The 19,007-nt window shown below is 48.0% G+C and overlaps 1 protein-coding gene across 1 annotated transcript; it reads left to right on the top strand.

The window, feature by feature from the left end:
- The first annotated feature begins 395 nt into the window (after nucleotides 1-395).
- Nucleotides 396-18,242, top strand: WRAP53 (WD repeat containing antisense to TP53). The gene is made up of 10 exons (XM_056114879.1): nucleotides 396-981; nucleotides 1,125-1,223; nucleotides 2,096-2,207; nucleotides 15,996-16,084; nucleotides 16,290-16,380; nucleotides 16,486-16,618; nucleotides 17,165-17,373; nucleotides 17,512-17,615; nucleotides 17,745-17,879; nucleotides 18,005-18,242. Exons 1-10 carry the CDS (start codon nucleotides 578-580, stop codon nucleotides 18,240-18,242), a joined length of 1,614 nt encoding a protein of 537 aa, XP_055970854.1. The 5' UTR covers nucleotides 396-577.
- The last annotated feature ends 765 nt before the right edge of the window (nucleotides 18,243-19,007 follow it).

Below are 19,007 nucleotides of genomic sequence, written 5' to 3' on the forward strand. Positions count from 1 at the left end.
TTTATTTCCCATAAATAAATATGAGCTCAGTAATAAAACATTTGTTTAATAAATGAAGAGAAATTTGGCGAAAGAGATCAATCATAGCGCTTAGCGCCATCTGCAGGTGACGGTGGAGGAAGGCAAATAAATGCGAATCCTGAGAACGAGCCCAAGTACTGCGTTCTGGAAATATGAAACTGCAACTCCCGGCAGACTCCAGGGGCTCCAGGGCTTATGGGAACAGGAAACCTTCGCCTGTTAAATCCTCTCCCCGCCCCGCCCTGCGCAGCCCGCGAAATCTGACCGGGGAGGAGGCGGTCCAATCGGAAGGCGGCTCCGAGTCCCGCGAGATCTAGTGGCGCTGAGCTACCGACCGGCTCTGCAGCCTGAGGCGTGCGCGTCCGTGTCTCGGGCTTGGTTTCCCTGCTGGGGGGCGTTCTGTCCGCTCCCGGAAAAGGAGGAAGGGGCAAACAGGTGGGTTTCTGCAACTCTGCATCCCTAGCCTTGCGAACATGTAGGCCTTCCGGGGCGCTCTGCTGCCCTGCCCAGGCAGAAGGTTCCCCGGATAACTCAAGTCAGCCTCCCGTCCTGCAGTATGAAGACGCCGGGGGAGCCGCTGGTGTCTCCAGACTGTTTCTCCTCCGACCTGGCCCCAGCTCCAGCCCCTCTCTCTCCTCAGGCTTCCCTAATGGATAAAAGTACTGATCCTGAACCGATGCCACCGTCATCCGGCGGGGCTGATCCGCCTAGTAAGTCCCCAGACTCCGTGGCTGGCTCAGCTCTGCCCCAGGAGCTCGGGGAGGGGGATCCAGCTTCTGTCGCCACTCCCCTGGAAACGGGGTTCATTACTCCTAGTGAGTTGAGCCCTCGAACTGAGGAGCAAGAGCTTTCTAGAAATGTGAGCCCGCCAGAAGAAGAAACGAACACATTAGAGGTGGACGCCGGAGAAGCCATGGAAGGTGTGGCTGAGGCCCCGGATCCAGAGGACGAGGGATACACGTAAGTGGTGATGGGTTTTGACCCCGAAATCTGGAATGTTAAGAGTGAGATACACCTCGCTCACCAGTCTTCAGGCCCGCCTCTCCAGCCTGCTTCCCTTTGGCCTTGGCACCTAGGTTTATGTCTTCCCGTCTTCCTTCCAGCACTTGGAGCTACAACTTCTCACAGTCACCTCGATTTCTCACTGGTTCCTGGTCTGAATTCAGAGCCCAACACGAGAACTTCTTGAAAGGCTGCAAGTGGTAAGGACAAGGAGGCAGGGAGATAATCTCTCAGGATTTTCGCTTTAAAACACTTTAGTTTGGGGGCTGGAGAGATAGCACAGCGGGTAGGGCGTTTGCCTTGCATGCGGCCGACCTGGGTTTGATTCCCAGCATCCCATGTGGTCCCCTGAGCACCGCCAGGAGTAATTCCTGAGTGCAGAGCCAGGAGTAACCCCTGTGCATCACCAGGTGTGACCAAAAAGCAATAAATAAATAAAAAAAAAACACTTTAGTTATCTGGGAGAGGGATTCATAAGTGGTGGGAGGAGGGGTTAGATTCCCTCTTAACAATGGACGTTAGGGGCTGGAGTGATAGCACAGCAGGTCAGGCCTTTGCCTTGCACATGCCCAACCCGGGTTTGATTCCCAGCATCCCATATAGTCCCTCAGCACTGCCAGGAGTAATTACTGAGTGCAGAGCCAGGAGTAACCCCCGAGCATCGCTGGGTGTCACCCAAAAAGAAAAAAATAAGTGGACTTCAGGGGCTGGAGTGATAGCACAGTGGGTAAGGGTGTTTGCCTTGCACGCAGCCGACCTGGGTTCAATCCAAGCACCACCAGCAGTAATTCTTGAATGCAGAGCCAGGAGTAACCCCTGAGTAACGCTGGGTTTGACCCAAAAAGGAAAAAAAAAAAAAGAATGGACTTTAAATATGGAGTTCATGCCCAACTCAATCAGCTTAATCAATGGCTGAATAAATAGCAGTACTCCTACATTTAAAAAAAAAAGAATGGACTTTAAATTCTATTTGGGACTATGTCTCCCACTTATCCCAGAGGCAGGCTAAGCTACAGATTAGATATAGATTTGGAAACTATAGATCCACGCAGCTTTCTCTTACCTTCTCCAGGGCCCCTGATGGTTCCTGCATCTTGACCAATAGTGCTGATAACATCCTGCGAATTTATAACCTGCCCCCAGAACTGTATAATGAGGGAGAACAGACGGAATATTCAGAAATGGTAAGAATAGGAGCTAATCCTTCTCTCTTTTGAACACATATTAGCCCTTTGTTAGATGGGCTTTCCCGTTCAAGAAGAATACTTCGGGGAGTGGGGAGTTAGGACCCCATTTGGTGATGTTTTGTCCTGTGGATTGAACCTGGAGCTCTTGCCCTCCAGTCCTTTGGGCCATTTCCTTGGCCCTGAATAGAAATTTCCCTTTGCTACAAACTTTCCAAAATTAGCATTTTTCCATCCTAAACTCTCTTTCTATCTCTCTCTCTCTCTCTCTTTTTTTTTTTTTGAGGCGGGGGAGGGCTTATTCATGGCTCTATGCTCAGTGTTTACACCTGTGTTTAGGGGAATCACATGCTGGGGATTGAACCCTGGTCGGCTTTGTGAAAGGCAAACCCTTCAACCTCTTCATAATCTCTCTGATCCTGATGTCATGTGAAGGACTGTTGTCTCTCATCCTTAATCAGGAATATTACTTTCCCACATAAGTTTAATGTATGTCTGTTGCAAACTTGTTACCCTATCTACAACAACAATAATAAATTATTTTAAGAAAAAACAGGGAGCCAGAGCAATAGTACAGTCTTTTGCTTGTGCATGGCTGATCCGAGTTCGATCCCTGGCACCCCATAGGGTCCCTCTAGCACTGTCAGGAGTAATTCCTATGTGCAGAGCCAAGAGTAACCCCATGAGCATTTCTAGGTGTGACCCAAAAAGCCCCCATAAAAAAGAAAAGAAAAAAACAGCAAGGGGCCAAAGCTATATAGCAAAGCGGGTAAGCGTAAGGAACTTACCCTGGGTTTGATCTCTAGCTTCCCGTACGGTTCTTCAAGCACCACCAGGAGTGATTCCAGAGTGCAGAATCAGGAGTGACCCCTGAGCATTGCTGGGTGTGGCCCTCAAGCAAACAAACAAACAAACAAAAATAGAAGGGGCCGGAAAGGGTAGGGTTCTTGTCTGCATGTAGCTGTCCCTGGTTCAAATCCCCTGCACCCCTATAAAAGAAAATTATTAGTTTCTAATAAGATGCTGTGAAGCAAGATGAGGAGAGACTAGCTGGGAAATAATCATTTTTGAAATGGTCAGGGAGGAATTCTCTGAAAAAGAGCCATTTGAGCAGGGATCTGCAGGATGATGAGGAAGAAAGGCCACTGTCTGACTGTCTGTGTTGAGGTTAGTGAGGGAGTGAGTGTGGGGAGCCTGGAGAGGTGAACAGTCACAGTATGTAGGCAAACGGTCATCGCATGTAGAGCATTTGGGATTTATCTGGGCAGTCACAAGAAACTCTAAGAGTGAAATGGCTAAATTTGAGAATGGATTTAGAGAAGACTCATTAGGATGCAATTATTGTGGTCTCCAAGTAAGAAATGATGGTGGTTTTAAGAGAGTTAGACAGATGTGGGTGAATTTGAAGTAAATTTTATAGTGCTTATTAGTTGATTGAATGTGTAAGTTTAGGGAAGAGAAGAGTTGAGGAGAATAGCCAGGCTTGTGTGGACAGTTGGTGATTTTCAGGAGAAAAAGCAGGAATATGAAGAGATACTGGAGTAAATCTAAGGTTTTTAGGTGCATTAAATCTGAATGGTAACGCTAAAGGGAGGAAATGGGTGGCATTCCTGTAGAGATAGTACAGAGGGTAAGGGTGCTTGCCTTGCATAGGGCAACCCAAATTGAACGGTTCAACCCTGACATTGCATTTGTTCTTCTGCGATTAGAGCCAGGAGTAGCCCCTCCGCACTACCTAGTATGGCCCCAGGTAGATAAAATAAGAAAGGGAGAGAGTATAAGAGATAATTATAGGGGCTGGAGCTATAGCACAGCAGGTATGGCGTTTCCCTTTCACGTGGCCAACCCGGGTTTGATTCCCAGCAGGAGTAATTCCTGAGTGCAAAGCCAGGAGTAACCACTGTGTATCGCTGGGTGTGACCCAAAAAGCAAAAAAAAAAAAAAAAAATAGTATAGGAGTATAGGAGTAATGCTCTTGCCTTGCCTGTGACCAACCTAGCTTCGATCCTGGGCACCCCATATAGTCCCCTGAGCACTGCCAGGAGTGATCCCTGAGCACACACCAAAGAAAGAGTATGGGAGAGATTATTTTTTATTTATTTATTTATTTTTTCACTTTTTGGGTCACACCCGGCGATGCTCAGGGGTTACTCCTGGCTTTGCACTCAGGAGTTACTCCTGCTGGTGCTTGGGAGACCATATGGGATGCTGGGAATCGAACCCAGGTGGGCCGCGTGCAAGGCAAACGCCCCACCCGCTGTACTGTTGCTCCAACCCCGAGTATGGGGGAGATACTGGGGCTGGGATCAGTCTTTGAGAAGTAGGGGTCATCTTGTCTCGAGAGAACAGGTTTAGCATTAAGAGAATAGATGGAGAGAGAAAACTCAGGTAGATCCCTCAGTGCACTGGCATTCATGAATGGGTGCAAGAGAAATGACAACGGTAGAAGTAGCGAGTCCTGCCTGATGCTTTTGAGTGGCAGATTGAGAGACTTCAAGAATTAGTGACCTCGACAGGAACATTTTCAGAAGAGTAATGGAGACAGAATGGATTGGAATGGGAACAGAACAGACGATTCATTGGGGAAGTTTTTCTATGAAGGGAAGCTGAGAAATGGAAAGGTGACTACTGTGAGTGTGGGGCCGAGGGAGGATTGGTGGGGCGGTGTTTTAATTGCAGGATGAATAACTGGTCGAAAGGGAGGTGTCTGTGCTGTGGGAGAGAGGGGTAACAGAGTCCTGGAGGGCTGGGTGGAAACAGAATCCTGAACACATCAGAGGACTTGACCCTGATGGTTCAGAATCCTTCCTCTGGACAGTCTTTCCCAAAGTGGGTGATAACTGACCCTCAGGGAGCCAGTAGTAGCAGTAGCGTAAGGATAGGGGTGAACCTTTTTGTTTGTTCGCTTTAAGAAGGTAAGTAGATTTCCAGAGATACGCTGAGTAATTTTTTGTCTGAAAAGAGAAAGCTAATACAGGGGTTAAGGCACTTTCCCTGCATGCAGCCGACCCTGGTTTGATTACTGGCATTGCTTATGATTCTCCATTCCTCTATAGGAATGACTCTGGAGCACAGAGCCAGAAGTAAGCCCTGAACACAGCGGGTGTGGCCCCAAAACAAAACAAATATAAGGATTAATGTACTGTGCGGGGTTAGGGCAACAGCTCGCAGGTCTCAAACACATGGCTGACATACACCATGCTCAGGGTTTGAGCTCTAGCGTGCATGGTTACTTGAGCACTGATGGGTGTAGCCCTGGTTGCCTCCTTCCCTTTTTTTTTTTTAAATGTTCTGTTTTAGGGTCATATCAGCAATGTTCAGGGCTCTGCACTCAGATCCCTTTTTCCCGGGGAAGGGGGCCCATATCCGAAGATGCTCAGCTCGCAGGAATTACCCCTGGTGGTGCTCCGTGGACCATGTGAAATGCCAGGGACTGAACCTGGGATGGCCCTGTGCAAGGAAAGCACCCGCTGTATTACTGCTTTATCCCCTCAGGGATCTTTCCTTTTCTTTTTTTTTTAATTCCTTTTTGGGTCATACCCAGTGATGCCCAGGGGTTACTCCTGGCTCTGCACTCAGGAATTACTCCTGGCTGTGTTTGGGGACCATATAGGATGCCGGGGATCAAACCCCGGTCGGCTACATGGAAGGCAAACGCGCTACTCATTGTGCTATCGCTCCAGCTCCAATAGGGATTATTCTTAAGGGACTCAGGAGACCATATGTGATGCTAGGGTTGGCCAAGTACAAGGCAGATAATTTATCCACTATACTATTACTCAGGTCCTGCACCTTGTTTTCGTGTAATATGGTGTCCGCACATGCGTGCGCAAACACTTTTACACACACACATACACACTTTTTCTCTCTTCACATAGTAGTTGCACACAACATTTTTTGGGGGGGGCCACACCCAGATCTGCTCAGGGTTTACTCCTCTCTGCTCAGAAATCACTTCTTGCGATGCTCAAGAGACAATATGGGGTGCCCGGGATCCAATCTGGGTCAGTTCATGATGTAAAACAACGGCCTTTCCTGCTGTACTGTCGCTCTAGCCCAATATACCAAACTTTTTTTGCAATAAGAATTGCCATGAGGAGCTGGAGAGGTATTATAGCAGAAGGTTGTTTGCCTTGCATGTGACTGCCAGGTTTGATCTTTGACATTCATATGGTCCCTTGTGTACCACTGGGAGTGCAGAGTCAGAAGTAATCCCTGAGCATTGTCAGGTATGGTAAAACAAACAAACAAACCCATGAACTCTGAGGATTATGCAGTAAAATGCAATATCTTTTTTTTTATTGTTTGTTTCAGATTTGGGGCCACATCCAGCAGTCGCCAGGGCTTGCTCTTAGCTCTGTGCTTAGGGATCACTCCCAAACAGTGCTCATATGTGGTGCCAGGGATCAAACTCAGATTGGGCGCATTGCAAGGTCATTCACTCTGCCTGCTGTACTTTTTTTTTTTTTTCCTTTTTGGGTCACGCCCGGAGATGCTCAGGGGTTACTCCTGGCTCATAGGTAAAGGTAAAGGCCCTCCCGTTGATCGTCGATTTGCTCGAGCGGGCCCAGTAACGTCTCCATTGGAGACTTTGCTGTTACTGTGTCTGGCATATCGAATACTCTCGGTAGCTTGCCGGGCTCTCCGAGAGGGGCGGAGGAATCGAACTCGGGTCGGCCATGTTGGCCACTTGTAAGGCAAACGCCCTACCCGCTGTGCTATCGCTCCAGCCCCCTGTCTGCTGTACTTTTTTTTTTGTTTGTTTGTTTTTTTGAGTTTTTTTTGTTTTTGGACCACACCTGGTGCTTGCTTAGCCAAGGCTCTGTAGTCAGGGATTAATCCTGGCAAATTTGGGAAACCTAGATTGAACCTGGGTCCCATGCAAGACAAGTACCTTACCCACTGTACTGTCTGCCCTGTGGCACTTTTTTACTGACCTGCAAATATTATATTTATTATTTGTTTATTCATTTTTTTTTTTTGCCACACCAGTGATACTCAGGTTTATTCCTGACTCTGCACTCAGGGATTACTCCTGGCAGGCTCGGGAGACTATATATGGGATGCTGAAAATTGTATTTGGATTGGATGTACAAGATAAGCACCCTACCCACTATACTATTGCTCTGGCCCCTCATTCATTCTTTAAGTGACTTTGATCAACAGATTTCATTTTTTTCTTTTTTTCTCTCTTTTTTGATTTTGGGCCACATCTGGAGGCGCTTAGGGGCTATTCCTGGCTCTGCTCAGGAGTCAGGCTGGTGGTGTTGGGGAACCACGTAGTATTGGGAATGGAACTTAGGATTCCAGCATGCAAAGCATATCTTTAGTCTGTTGAGCAATCTTTCTGGTCCTTCAGTCAACAGATTTTCGTTAAGTACATTCTATATGCTAGGCATTTTTTTTTTTATGTACTGGGATTTCGTCAGGAACAAAACAGATAAAAGGGGCTTGAGGGATAGCACAAGAGTAGGGCACTTGCCTTGCACATGGCCAGCCTGATCCCCCTCATCCCAGGAGTAATTCCTGAGTGCAAAGACGGGTAACCCCTGAGCATCACCAGGTGAGGTCCAAATTACATTTCCCTCCCACTAAAATCAAAAACTAAGGCAAAAGCATAAAGAAGGCTTCTTATCAGTCTGAGAGATAGTATGGCGGGAAGAGCACTTGCCTTGTACATGGCTGACTATGTTTCTATCACCCGCAACACGTATGGTTCTTTGAGCACTGCCACGCTAGAGCCAGGAACATGGCCAGATATGAAGTCCCTCACATCAAACTTTTTTTTAAAAAAAGTAAAATGTATGTATACGTATTATACATATACATATTTGATTATTTGGTATGAGACCCACACCCATCAATTTTGGGGGGCTACTTTTGACTTAGTGATTAGGGATGACTCCTGGCCGTTCTTAGGGACCATTCAGTGCCAGGGATTGAATTAAGGATTCCTGCATCTGAATCATGAGTTGTAGCCCTTTGAGCTAGCTCCCTGGGCCTACATTTCATTAAGAAAATGTTTCATTCCCTCCTCTTTTCCCCGTCCCTTAATTGTTGTTTTGATGGACAGCTACACATTTTTAACTGGAAGTGGGGGAGCAGGGAGGCATCGAGTAGTGGTGCTCACTGCATGGTTACTTTCTTAGCTGTGCTTGCTGGGATGAGCACTCATGAGGTCACAGTTTTGATGCTCGCCAGGAGTCACTGCAGTGCTCATGGACATGCTTGCTAGGGCTTACACTTCTGGGCGTACAGATCCACCTATAATTTGATGTGATGATTGTTGGGAATTGCAGCCCTTTTATGGTGCTGACACAAACCACGGCCATGCGGTGGCTCTGGGGTTCACAGGCAGCATAACTCCCAGGGTTGTGTTTTGTGTATGTGAAACACTGAGGTATTAGAAGCAGCTATGCTCACCACTAGACCACTAACTCTGTTGGCATTGGGGATTTGAACCTGTGATGTGCTTTTGCAAGAAAGGTGCCCTAAGCCTCTGTTATTGTTTTGCACCCTGGTGTTTTCATTTTGTTGTTTTGGGGGCCACGTCTGGCTGTGCTTGGGGTTTATTCCTGGCTCTATGCTTAGGGATAACTCCTGGCAGTGCTTGGGGACTATGTGTAATGCTGGAGAGCAAACTGCAGTTGGCTGCATGCCAGGCAAATACTTCCCTGCACGCTTTCTCTGGCTTGGCATTTTTTGGCTTTTTGGATCACACCTGGTGATGCTTAGGAGTTACTCCTGGGTCTGCCTCAGGAATTACTCCTGGCAGTGTTTGGGGGACCATATGGAATGCCAGGGACTAACCCTGGTCAGCTGCATGCAAGGCAAATGCCCTATCTGCTTGCTGTACTATTGCTCTGGTCCTGGCCTGGCATTTTTAATTTTGTGGGTCCTTTTTGTTTTTGTTTTGATTTTGGACCACATCCAGCAGTGCTCAGGGCTTACTCCTGGCTCTGTGCTTAGGGATTACTCCTGGTGAGTTCAGGGGACCACGATGTGGGGTGCCAGGGCCAGCCACGTGCAGGGCAAGTACCTTACCTGCTGTACTGTTTCTGGCTTCCTCACCTGGTATTTTATAGCATTCTCACTTAGTATTTGGAAATTGATGAAGTTTATGTAAGTGGGGAAGTTAAGGGGAGGACATTTCTAGGGATTACTGTATCCTGTATTTGTTTTCTTAACAAAATTTCTTACTTCCTCCCCTCAGTTTTCTGTCTTTTTAGCAGAGCTTTCTGAAACACCTGCCCTCACTCCTCAGCCTCTCCCCTGCTTTCTTTTCTTATCCTGTGGCTCTTAGCTGAGCCCTTACACATACTTGCTCTCTCCAGGGAGTCTGCATACTGTGTTCCCATCTCAGACTGGAGAGAGTAAGTTTTCGCATTCCCAGATTTTGTTTACTTGGGTATTGGGTTTTTAGGCCATACCTGGAGATGCTCAGGACTTACTCTTGATCCTGTGCTCAGGGATCATTCCTCATGGGCTCTAGGGACCATATGAGGTATCAAGGATCAAACTCAGGTCAGCTGCTCGTTAGGCAAGTGCTCTACCTGCTGTACTGTCACTCTGGCCCCTCATTCCCAGTGTTTTCTTCAGAGGATTGATCTTTCTCTTTGTATAAATTTTTCTTAGAATTTATACATCATATCACAGATATGCCTGTGATGTGACTTAGTTGGGGAGCAGGTGTCGCACATCTCTGAGCCTCTGAGTTCAGGTCCTATACGGAAAAACTCTCAGATAAAAACAAAAATGTTGGTGTATGTGCTGTGTGATTCTCCCTCATTCAGCACATTGGGCACCTGATACTTCTGTGTACCTAGGTTCTGACAACCAGCCTCAGATACCCAAACCTGAAGCCAAAGCCTCATCCTTTAATTTTCTTTTTCCAAACCCCCTTCATCCAATTAATTACCAAATCAAGTTCACTTTATTTTATCCGTCCCTTCACTGCCATTACTTTAAAGCTCTTGCACTTTAGGGCCTAAATGAATATGTATGAAAAACAAAATTCTATACTTGTTTTCTTTGGGGAGTCGGGAGGGTCACACTCAGCAGTGCTCAGGGATCACTCCTGGCAGTGATGAAGGGAGCATATGTGGTGCCTGGGATCAAACTCAGGTTAGCCATGTGCAAGACAAGCACCTTGCTTACCGTACTATAGCTCTGGCCCCAAAAACCTACAATTTGAGAGTTTGGTGAATGGAACCTTCTGGGAACTGAAGGTTCCTATACCCCACCACGTTGGTGGGGTATAGAGATTTTATTCATTTATTTAATCTATCGGGAAGTTAATTAATCTATTGGTGATACTTGGGCTGTTTCTGACTCTGTGTTCAGGAGTGCCTCTTGGCCATGCTCAGAACTCTGTATGCAGGTGCCTTTTCTCCTGTACTTACTCTGCGCGATATAAAGATTTTTAAAGGAGTATGGGGCTGGAGAGATAGTACACCAGGTAACCAGGTAGGATGCTTGTCTTGCATGCAGCCCAGTCAAGTCTGATTCCAGTAATACACATGGTTCCCTGAGCAGCACTAGGAATGATCCCTGGGCACTGTCAGGTGTGGCCCAAAAAAAGAAATGCAGGGAAATGAACCTTATGAAGTCGGTTCCTGGTAAAGGAAAGCATTGTAAGGAGATTGGATTTTATACTGAGGATAAGGTGCAGTCATTGCAATGTTGTTCCTTATTTTGGTGTGATTTGGGCTGTACCCAGTTGTGCTCAGGCTTATTGCATGTACTCAGGGGACCATGTGTGACGCTGGGGATCAGACTAACCTTGACTACATGCAGGGCAAGCATCTTACTCTCTGTACTGTGTCTCCAGTCACTTTGCAGTGTTTTAAACAGAAAATTCTTTAAAATTCTAATTTGGGGCTGGAGCAAAGGCACAACGGCTAGGGCGTTTGCCTCGCACGCGGCCCACCTGGGTCCGATTTCCAGAATCCCATATGGTTCCCTGAGCACCGCCCGGGGTAATTCCTGAGTGCAGAGCCAGGAGTAACCCCTGTGCATTGCCAGGTGTGACCCAAAAAGCAAAAAAAGAAAAAGATTATAATTTGATGAGGTCTTTAGGGCTTTGGTGTGGATGCAGTATGCAGCACAGATGGGCAGGTAAAAGTGTCTGGGACAAGAGAAAATATAGTGTTGCAAAAGTGCTCTCAAAAAGATATTGGTTTTGAATGGGAAGTAAGAATGTTCAGGAGAATCTTTGAAGGGTCGGAGTGATAGCACAGCGGGTAGGGCATTTGCCTTGTACACGGGCAACCCAGGTTTGATCCTCAGCATCCCATATGGTCCCCCAGGCACTGCCAGGAGTAATTCCTGAGTGCAGAGCCAGGAGTAATCTCTGCACATCACTGGGTGTGAGCGAAAAAGAAAAGACAGAGAGAGAGAGAGAGAGAGAGAGAGAGAGAGAGAGAGAATCTTTGAAGATAGAATTAGCAGGATTTGTTAGTGGGTGGACATAGAGCAGAACGGGAGTAAAGCGTAGTCAGAATTGGGCTTGCAAACTGGATATAGAGCACAGGAAGAACAGATTTCCTAGGGCAGATGCTGGGTTCTTTATGGACATGATGAATTGGAGGTACTGAGGGATGGTGTAGGGCCCTCAACCAAGCACCAGACATCTGGGTGAGAGTGGAGAAATGGAAACAAAAATTGCTGCTGGTGATACTACCTCAAGGGCTAGCAAGTCACTGACAAAAGGACTAGCTAGTAGCCAATATTTCCTTCAGATTAGGAAGAAAAAGACAATAGCCTATTAGAGAAATGAATCAATGGGACTGGAGAGATAATAAAGCTTGCCTTGCATGTGACCAACCTGGGTTTGCTTCCCAGCACCGAATATAGTCTGCTGAGCGCCATGCCAGGAATAAATACTGAGCACTGCTAAGTGTACCCCAAAAACAAAAAAATAGAAAGTGAGTAAAAATTAGGAAAAGGTGACTTGAATGCTGATGAACATAGAAAAATGTCTGAACTTGCTAATAATGAGAAGAATGCAAATTTATATCATAATCAAATTCCTTTTCACAGCCTTCAAATTGAGAAACAACGAAGTCTGGCAAAATCAAGAGGGAACAAAGAACATTTATTTACTGCTGGCAGGAGAATAAATTTGGAAAGTATGTGACATTATTCAGCAAAACGGAGACATGTATTCTGTCATAGAACCCAGTAATTGAACTTTTTAATTGAAACTAGCATTTCAATTTCTGGTACCCTCTAATATGGATACCAGAAAATTGAAGCCCATGAACTAAAGCCTGAACGTCATAGTGAGTGTCAGTGCAGCAGGATAGAAGTGGATGGTGCTGCAAATGCTGAGTCAGAGCTCTCACTTTCAGCGCTCTCTCTTCACATGCAGTATGTTACAGTGTGTGTGTGTGTGTGTGTGTGTGTGTGTGTGTGTGTGTTGGGGTGTTTGGGTCTCACTCAGTTATGCTCTGGGACTATTTCCTGCTTGGTGCTCAGGACTGACACCTGATGTAGGGGACTTAAACCAGGGTTGCAGCTGCCATCGCCTCATGCATGGCGGGTGCCTAACCTCATGTACTCTCTCCAGCCTCTATTACCATTAGTAGTGTTAAAGGTCTCTAAGATAATGATATATACTGAATTTTTGCTGGATGAAAATGTTCCTGAAGAAATGTATGGGATGTTAAAATCAGAATATTGTTTCAGAGGAAAGAGGTTTTAACTTTTGTGTTTCATTTTGGGGCCACATCCCTTGGTACACCCCAAGGTGCTTTAGGGCTCCTACCAGTTTAGTGGTGGTGGTCACTCCCAGAGGTCCCTGTGCTTGCAGGACCATATGGCGCCAGGAATTAAGCTTGGACACCCATATATAAGACGTGTGCTCCTGCCATCTGAGCCAGCTCCCTGGCCTTGCCAAGGTTTTAATTCTTTTATTGGGGTCACATCTGGTGGTGTCCAGGAACTTAGTTTAATGCTCATGGTACTGTGAGATGCTGGTACTAACCCCAGGACTGCATTTCATCCTTGCATTTTATTTTTGGGCCACACCTGGTGAGGCTCAGAGGTTACTCCCACTCCTGGCTCTGCACTCAGGAATTACTCCTGGAGGTGTCAGGGGACCATATGGAATGCCAGGAGTGAAATCTGCATGCAAGGCAAGCACCCCACCTGCTGTACTATTGCTCCAACCCCTGCATTTCACTTCCTTTTGCTCCATCTCCCTGACCCCACAGGCTTTAACACACTTTTGTTTGGGAGCCACGTGTGGCAGTACTCAGTGCTTACTCTTGGTTTTGTGCTTCGGGTCACTACTGGTGATGCTCAGGGAACCATATAAGGTGTCAGGGATTGAATCAGGGTCAGTTCATGAAGACAAATACTTAACCCCTGTGCTATATCTCCAGACCATTAACTTCTGCATACTTTTATTTTCCTTTCCTTTTGTTGCTGCTTTTGTGATGACTGGGTGTCACCCTCTTGGATGTGGTGCTCACCAGGGGACCCACTCATGTAATTGTGCTCTTGCGCGTTCTGACTGCTTGCCAGAGTCTCAGGTGTTCACAGATACGCTTACAGGTCTCATGCTCCTGAGTACAGAGCTCACACATCTTTCATTTGTGGTTCTGGCACACTCAGACTGTGTGCTGGAGGTCTCATGCTATTTTGAGACAGGAATTCTGGGCACTTCTCTCCCTGTCTCCTCATGGGCAGCACTGGGGCTCAAATTCTTGTCTTGTAGACTAGGCACCCTTAGCCATTGAACTGTCCCCATAACCATATCGTTTTCCCTTTTTGGAGCGAGAAATTTTGGGGGTTTGAACTCAGAGCTTCACATATACAAGGAAAATTATCTATAGCTGAAACACATTCCTCACAACTACCCCCCCCTTTTTTTTTTAAATTGTTTTATTCAGGAAATAGAAAGGCGCTGGAGAGAAAGTACAGCGGTAAGGTGCTTGCCTTTCATGCGCCTGACCCTAGCATTCCATATGGTTCCCTGGGTACTGCTAGGAGTGATCCCTTAGTGCAGAGCCAGAAGTGACCCCTGAGCATTGCCGGGTGTGACCCCAAAACTTTTTTTCTTTTAAAACGGGAACTAGAAGAGTACCATAAAGAGGGAATTATGTAATTATGTGCCCCAAACTGGAATGTGGGTGGTTCCAGATTGAAGTGTACTATAACCTTACTTCTTTTCTTTTTAATTAAAAAAAATTACTATTTGATTACTATTTGATCCTCTGCACCCCAAATGGTACTTTAAGCCCATCAGGAGTGGAGTGTGGAGCCAGGAGTAAGTCCTGATCACTGCCAGGTTTGCTGCCCCCCCCAAATAGTTTTTGTTTTGCTTTGGGCGGGGGGACATACCTGGTAGTGCTCATTGGCTTCTACTGACTCTGCTTTGAGGGGATGAAAGGATGTCTTTTCTGGTGGTACTGGGGAAACGTGTTGTCAGGGTTGGAACCTGGTCCTCAATGCATGCAAAAACCAAGCTCAGCCTGTTGAGTTTTTTTAATTTATTTTTTATTTTATTATTATTTATTTTCATTGGGGGCCATCTCCAGCAGTATTCAGGGCTTACTCCTGGCTCTGTACTCAGGGTTCATTCCTGGCTGTGTTTGGGGAACCATATGTGGTTCTGGGGCTGGAACTTGGGTGGACTGGACCCTACCCAATGTTCTATCTTTCCTGCCCCTATAGTTTTTTCTATATTTTTCCTTTTATTTTGCTTTTTGGGTCACACCCAGCAATGCCCAGGAGTTACTCCGGGCTCTGCACTCAGGAATTACTCCTGGCAGTGCTCAGGGGACCGTATGGGATGCTGGGGATTAAACCGGGGCCAGCTGCATGCCAGGCAAATGCCCTACACACTGTACTATCACTCCGGCCCCATAATTTTATTTTTTAAGGAGATTGGTAGAATCACAGGGTAGTTTTTTGTTGTTAATATTATTTTACGTATTTGAAATTGTTTTGTTTTAGTTTTTGGGCCATATCTGGTGATGCTCAGGGGTTACTACTGGTTCTGCACTCAGTGATCACTCTGGTGGGCTCTGGAGACCATATGAAGGGCCAGGGATTGAACCCAAGTTGGCTGTGTACAGGCAACTGCCCTATCTACTGTATGATTTCTTTGGCCCGTTTTTGCTCTCTCTCTCTCTTTCTCTCTCTCTCTCTCTCTGGTGGGTGGCAGGTAGGCATACCATCATACCATCAGTGCTCTGGGTTTACTTATGCTGTGAAGCTTTGGGGTTGCTTCTCACCTTGTAGTGCCTAGGGGACCATGTGCCAGGATCCTACTCAGACTCCCACAAAGCATGTACTCCAGCCTGCTAATCTTTCCCCAGCCCAAGATTTTGGGGTTTTTTTTGTTTGTTTGTTTTGCGGCCAAAGCTGGCATTGTTCAAGGGGTACTCCTGGCTTGAGAATTGCTCCTGGTGTTCTTCGGGGGACCATGTAGTTCCAGCGAGCGAACCTAGCCCTCCTGAATGCAAAGAATGCCCTCAGCCTGTTGGCATTTTCTGTCCCCAGCATCGGGTTTTGTGAGGATTACATGGACTATTACTTGTTTGTCCCGCTGTTAAGTATCTGAAAAACGAAAGGATAGGCATGTGTCACTTTTGGTGATCTGGGTCTGACACCCAAGAGACTGAACTGATCCTTGGATGTGGGGTTCGGGTATCTCTTCCTCACTAATTTTACCTCATCTACTTCTGCCTGGCAAGTGCCTTCCTCGGTGGTAAAACTGCTAGCTCCCTCCAGGCCTCCCTTCCTGGCCAGTGACCCAAGCTTCCTGTTTCTGCTCAGACCCCAGTGCTCCGGATGGTGGAAGGTGACACCATCTATGACTACTGCTGGTATTCTCTGATGTCTTCAGCCCAGCCAGACACCTCCTAGTAAGTGATGGCCTTTGCTTCCCTGCTTGCCTCCCATGCAGCCCCCTCCCCCCCAGTTTCCAGAGGATCCTTTACTAAAAGTGTTGCCAGACCTCTCGGGAGAACAGCTTGATACCGCCCTTAGATATGAATTGAGAGGGTTGGTTAGGTAGTTTCCTCCCATTCCTTTGTAGCACCAGTGCCTCAGTGTTGGTGTCTCTCTCAGCGTGGCCAGCAGCAGCCGGGAGAATCCGATTCACATCTGGGATGCATTCACTGGAGAGCTTCGGGCCTCCTTTCGTGCCTACAATCACCTGGTACAGACCTCCTTACCCAGCCTCTGGGCTTGCCTGGGCCCAGCTCTCCTTTCTGGAGAGTAGCTGAGGTTCTGGGGCCTCTTCTCAGCCCTTTCTTACCCTCAGGATGAGCTGACGGCAGCGCACTCACTCTGCTTCTCCCCGGATGGCTCCCAGCTCTTCTGTGGCTTCAATCGGACTGTGCGCGTTTTCTCCACAGCCCGACCGGGCCGAGACTGTGAGATCCGAGCCACATTTGGTAAGTGTATCTTTAAGGAAGGAGGACTTAGAAGAGTGCCCTGTATATATGCCGGCTGCCTGGTGTGTGGGGGCAGGTTGTTATCCACAGCCCAGGGAAGCAGGTTGCACCCACTACGAGGGGTGGACTGTTTGGAGCGCTGGTTCACTCTTCTTCTGTGTCCTGTTGACTGGGCACCTTTTGGTCTCTGAAATCTTGGTATCCCTAGAAAGTTGGAGGCAAATTTGATCCTTTTTTCTATGGGAGGCTTCCCCCCCCCCAGTCCTTTATTTATTTATTAATGTAGGAGTACTGCTATTTATTCAGCCATTGATTAAGCTGATTGAATTTTTCCCAGTCTTTTAGTGAAAAATGGTGCTCTAAGATGGAGAAAGTAGTGGGGGCCATTAGGTCCTTTTGGAGGAAGAGGGGACAGATGTGGGAAACACCATGTCCTGATTTGTCTGTAATAAGTGTGACTGAGGAGATACATGGGCTCTGGGATGGAGGTAAGTGCACCTCTGACTAGCTGTTTGATGCTCTCGGCTTTGTTTTTTCCCTTTCTAGCCAAAAAGCAGGGCCAGAGCGGCATCCTCTCTTGCATTGCCTTCAGCCCGACCCAGCCGCTCTACGCCTGTGGCTCCTATGGCCGCTCCCTGGGTCTCTATGCCTGGGATGATGGCTCCCCTCTTGCACTGCTGACAGGGCACCGAGGGGGCATCACTCACCTCTGCTTTCATCCGGATGGCAACCGCTTCTTCTCTGGAGCCCGCAAGGTAGAATTCCTATCCTGAACTGGAGGGAATGGGTTGTTAGGAGATGGGTGGGGAGGAACTGTAATCCGCGAGGGAAGCAGAGATGGCTTTGACCTGGGGAGGGAACATGGACCTCCCGTGTGCCTCTTGTGTTTTCAGGATGCTGAGCTGCTATGTTGGGATCTTCGGCAGCCTGCCCACCCACTGTGGTCCCTGGGTCGAGAGGTGACCACCAATCAGCGTATCTACTTTGACCTAGACCCGTGAGTGACTGTGCCCCATCCCATAGGGATGCCAGGGCCCAGCTGTGGGATCCTAATTCCTGGTGTAATAAACCCTGAAGGAGTCTAGCCCGGATCTCCCTGTCAGCATTCCTCTTTTCTCTCTCCTAGAGTTGGGCAGTTTCTGGTGAGTGGCAGCACTAATGGAGCCGTCTCTGTGTGGGACACCAGCAGGATAGAGCCTGAGGGCAAGCCGGAGCTAGTACAGAGTTTTCTTCCCCAGGAGGACTGCACCAACGGAGTGAGGTTATCAACGAATTCCACGGATCTTGGGACTTTGGTGGGGGGCTTGGGGGGCGGGGGCAGGAACCTCAGATGGCGCAAGCTTCCCCACTCAGGGTACTGACGGCCCTCTCCATCTCTCCCTCCAGCCTGCACCCTAGCCTGCCTCTCCTAGCCACTGCCTCGGGTCAGCGTGTATTTCCAGAGCCCACCGAAAGCGGGGATGAAGGCGAGCAGGAAGTGGACCTTCCCTTGCTGTCCATGCGCCACTGCCATCTGGAATGTCAGCTTCAGCTCTGGTGGTGTGGGGGTGATCCGGACACCAATATCCCTGAGGCTCAGAAGGGCCAGGGGGGGACAATGGGAGGTGGGGGTGAGTTCACATAAAAAGATTTTCTGATTCTGGAGTCTTCGCATCTGTTCGGGAGGGCAAGTGACGGTGATGCTAGCCGAGGGACCGGAGGGCTCTCTTGTCCAGGGTAGCAGGGACTGGTGTATTGTTCCTGAATTTGGGTTGAGAGGTGGGACTAGTTAGGAGCCAATGAGGTTGCCACTTGGTGTGAAGTGAAGTGAGGGGGTGGGCCTTCGTGCCATTGATGGAATGGTTGCTAGGCAACATGGTAAACTGAAGGGGGGAACCTGTTTGAAATCTCACTTAAGGTGGGGGCACAGGGGTCAGCGTTAACTGCCAAGCAGGAGAGGCGGGAGCTGTGTCAGACTTTTGGGTGTGACTGTGAGACTGTGCAGACAGCGATAGACAAGACACTCAACGCTGTTTACCGTCAGCAGCCGAGCGACTATTAGCTTTGGGGGAAGGGGAGCTGGAGTATCCGCCTCCCTCTTCCTGGACTCCCCCTAGAAGCGACTGAGTCGTCAGAGTCAAGGACACACATGGGAGGAAAGGTGCCGAAAAACACAGACGTCATGTTAGGTGCAGCATGAGGGCGTGTGCCTCCTTCAAGCAGCTGCCACCGGTCTTGTTTCTTCATTCTGCTGCCGTCTTGGGAAGAGGGTGGAGGGCGAGGTATTTCAGTCAGCAACTCCGTCCCCACGTTCCCCTTGCCAAATTGTGTGTCAGAAGGTGGATTCCAAAGAGGCTGTCTTACCGGCAGATTTGCCTTTGAGCCTAACAATAAGGGAACGGGATGCCGG

Source organism: Sorex fumeus, unplaced genomic scaffold (genome assembly GCF_029834395.1).
Source record: "Sorex fumeus unplaced genomic scaffold, SorFum_2.1 ptg000028l, whole genome shotgun sequence".
Lineage (NCBI taxonomy): Eukaryota > Metazoa > Chordata > Mammalia > Eulipotyphla > Soricidae > Sorex > Sorex fumeus.

Bases quoted from the DNA above. Each gene is read 5' to 3' on its own strand.
- WRAP53 (XM_056114879.1), top strand. From the start codon at position 578: ATGAAGACGCCGGGGGAGCCGCTGGTGTCTCCAGACTGTTTCTCCTCC. The intron at 1,224-2,095 runs GTAAGGACAAGG...TACCTTCTCCAG, and splicing joins TTCTTGAAAGGCTGCAAGTG to GGCCCCTGATGGTTCCTGCA. The intron at 16,381-16,485 runs GTACAGACCTCC...TCTTACCCTCAG, and splicing joins TTCGTGCCTACAATCACCTG to GATGAGCTGACGGCAGCGCA.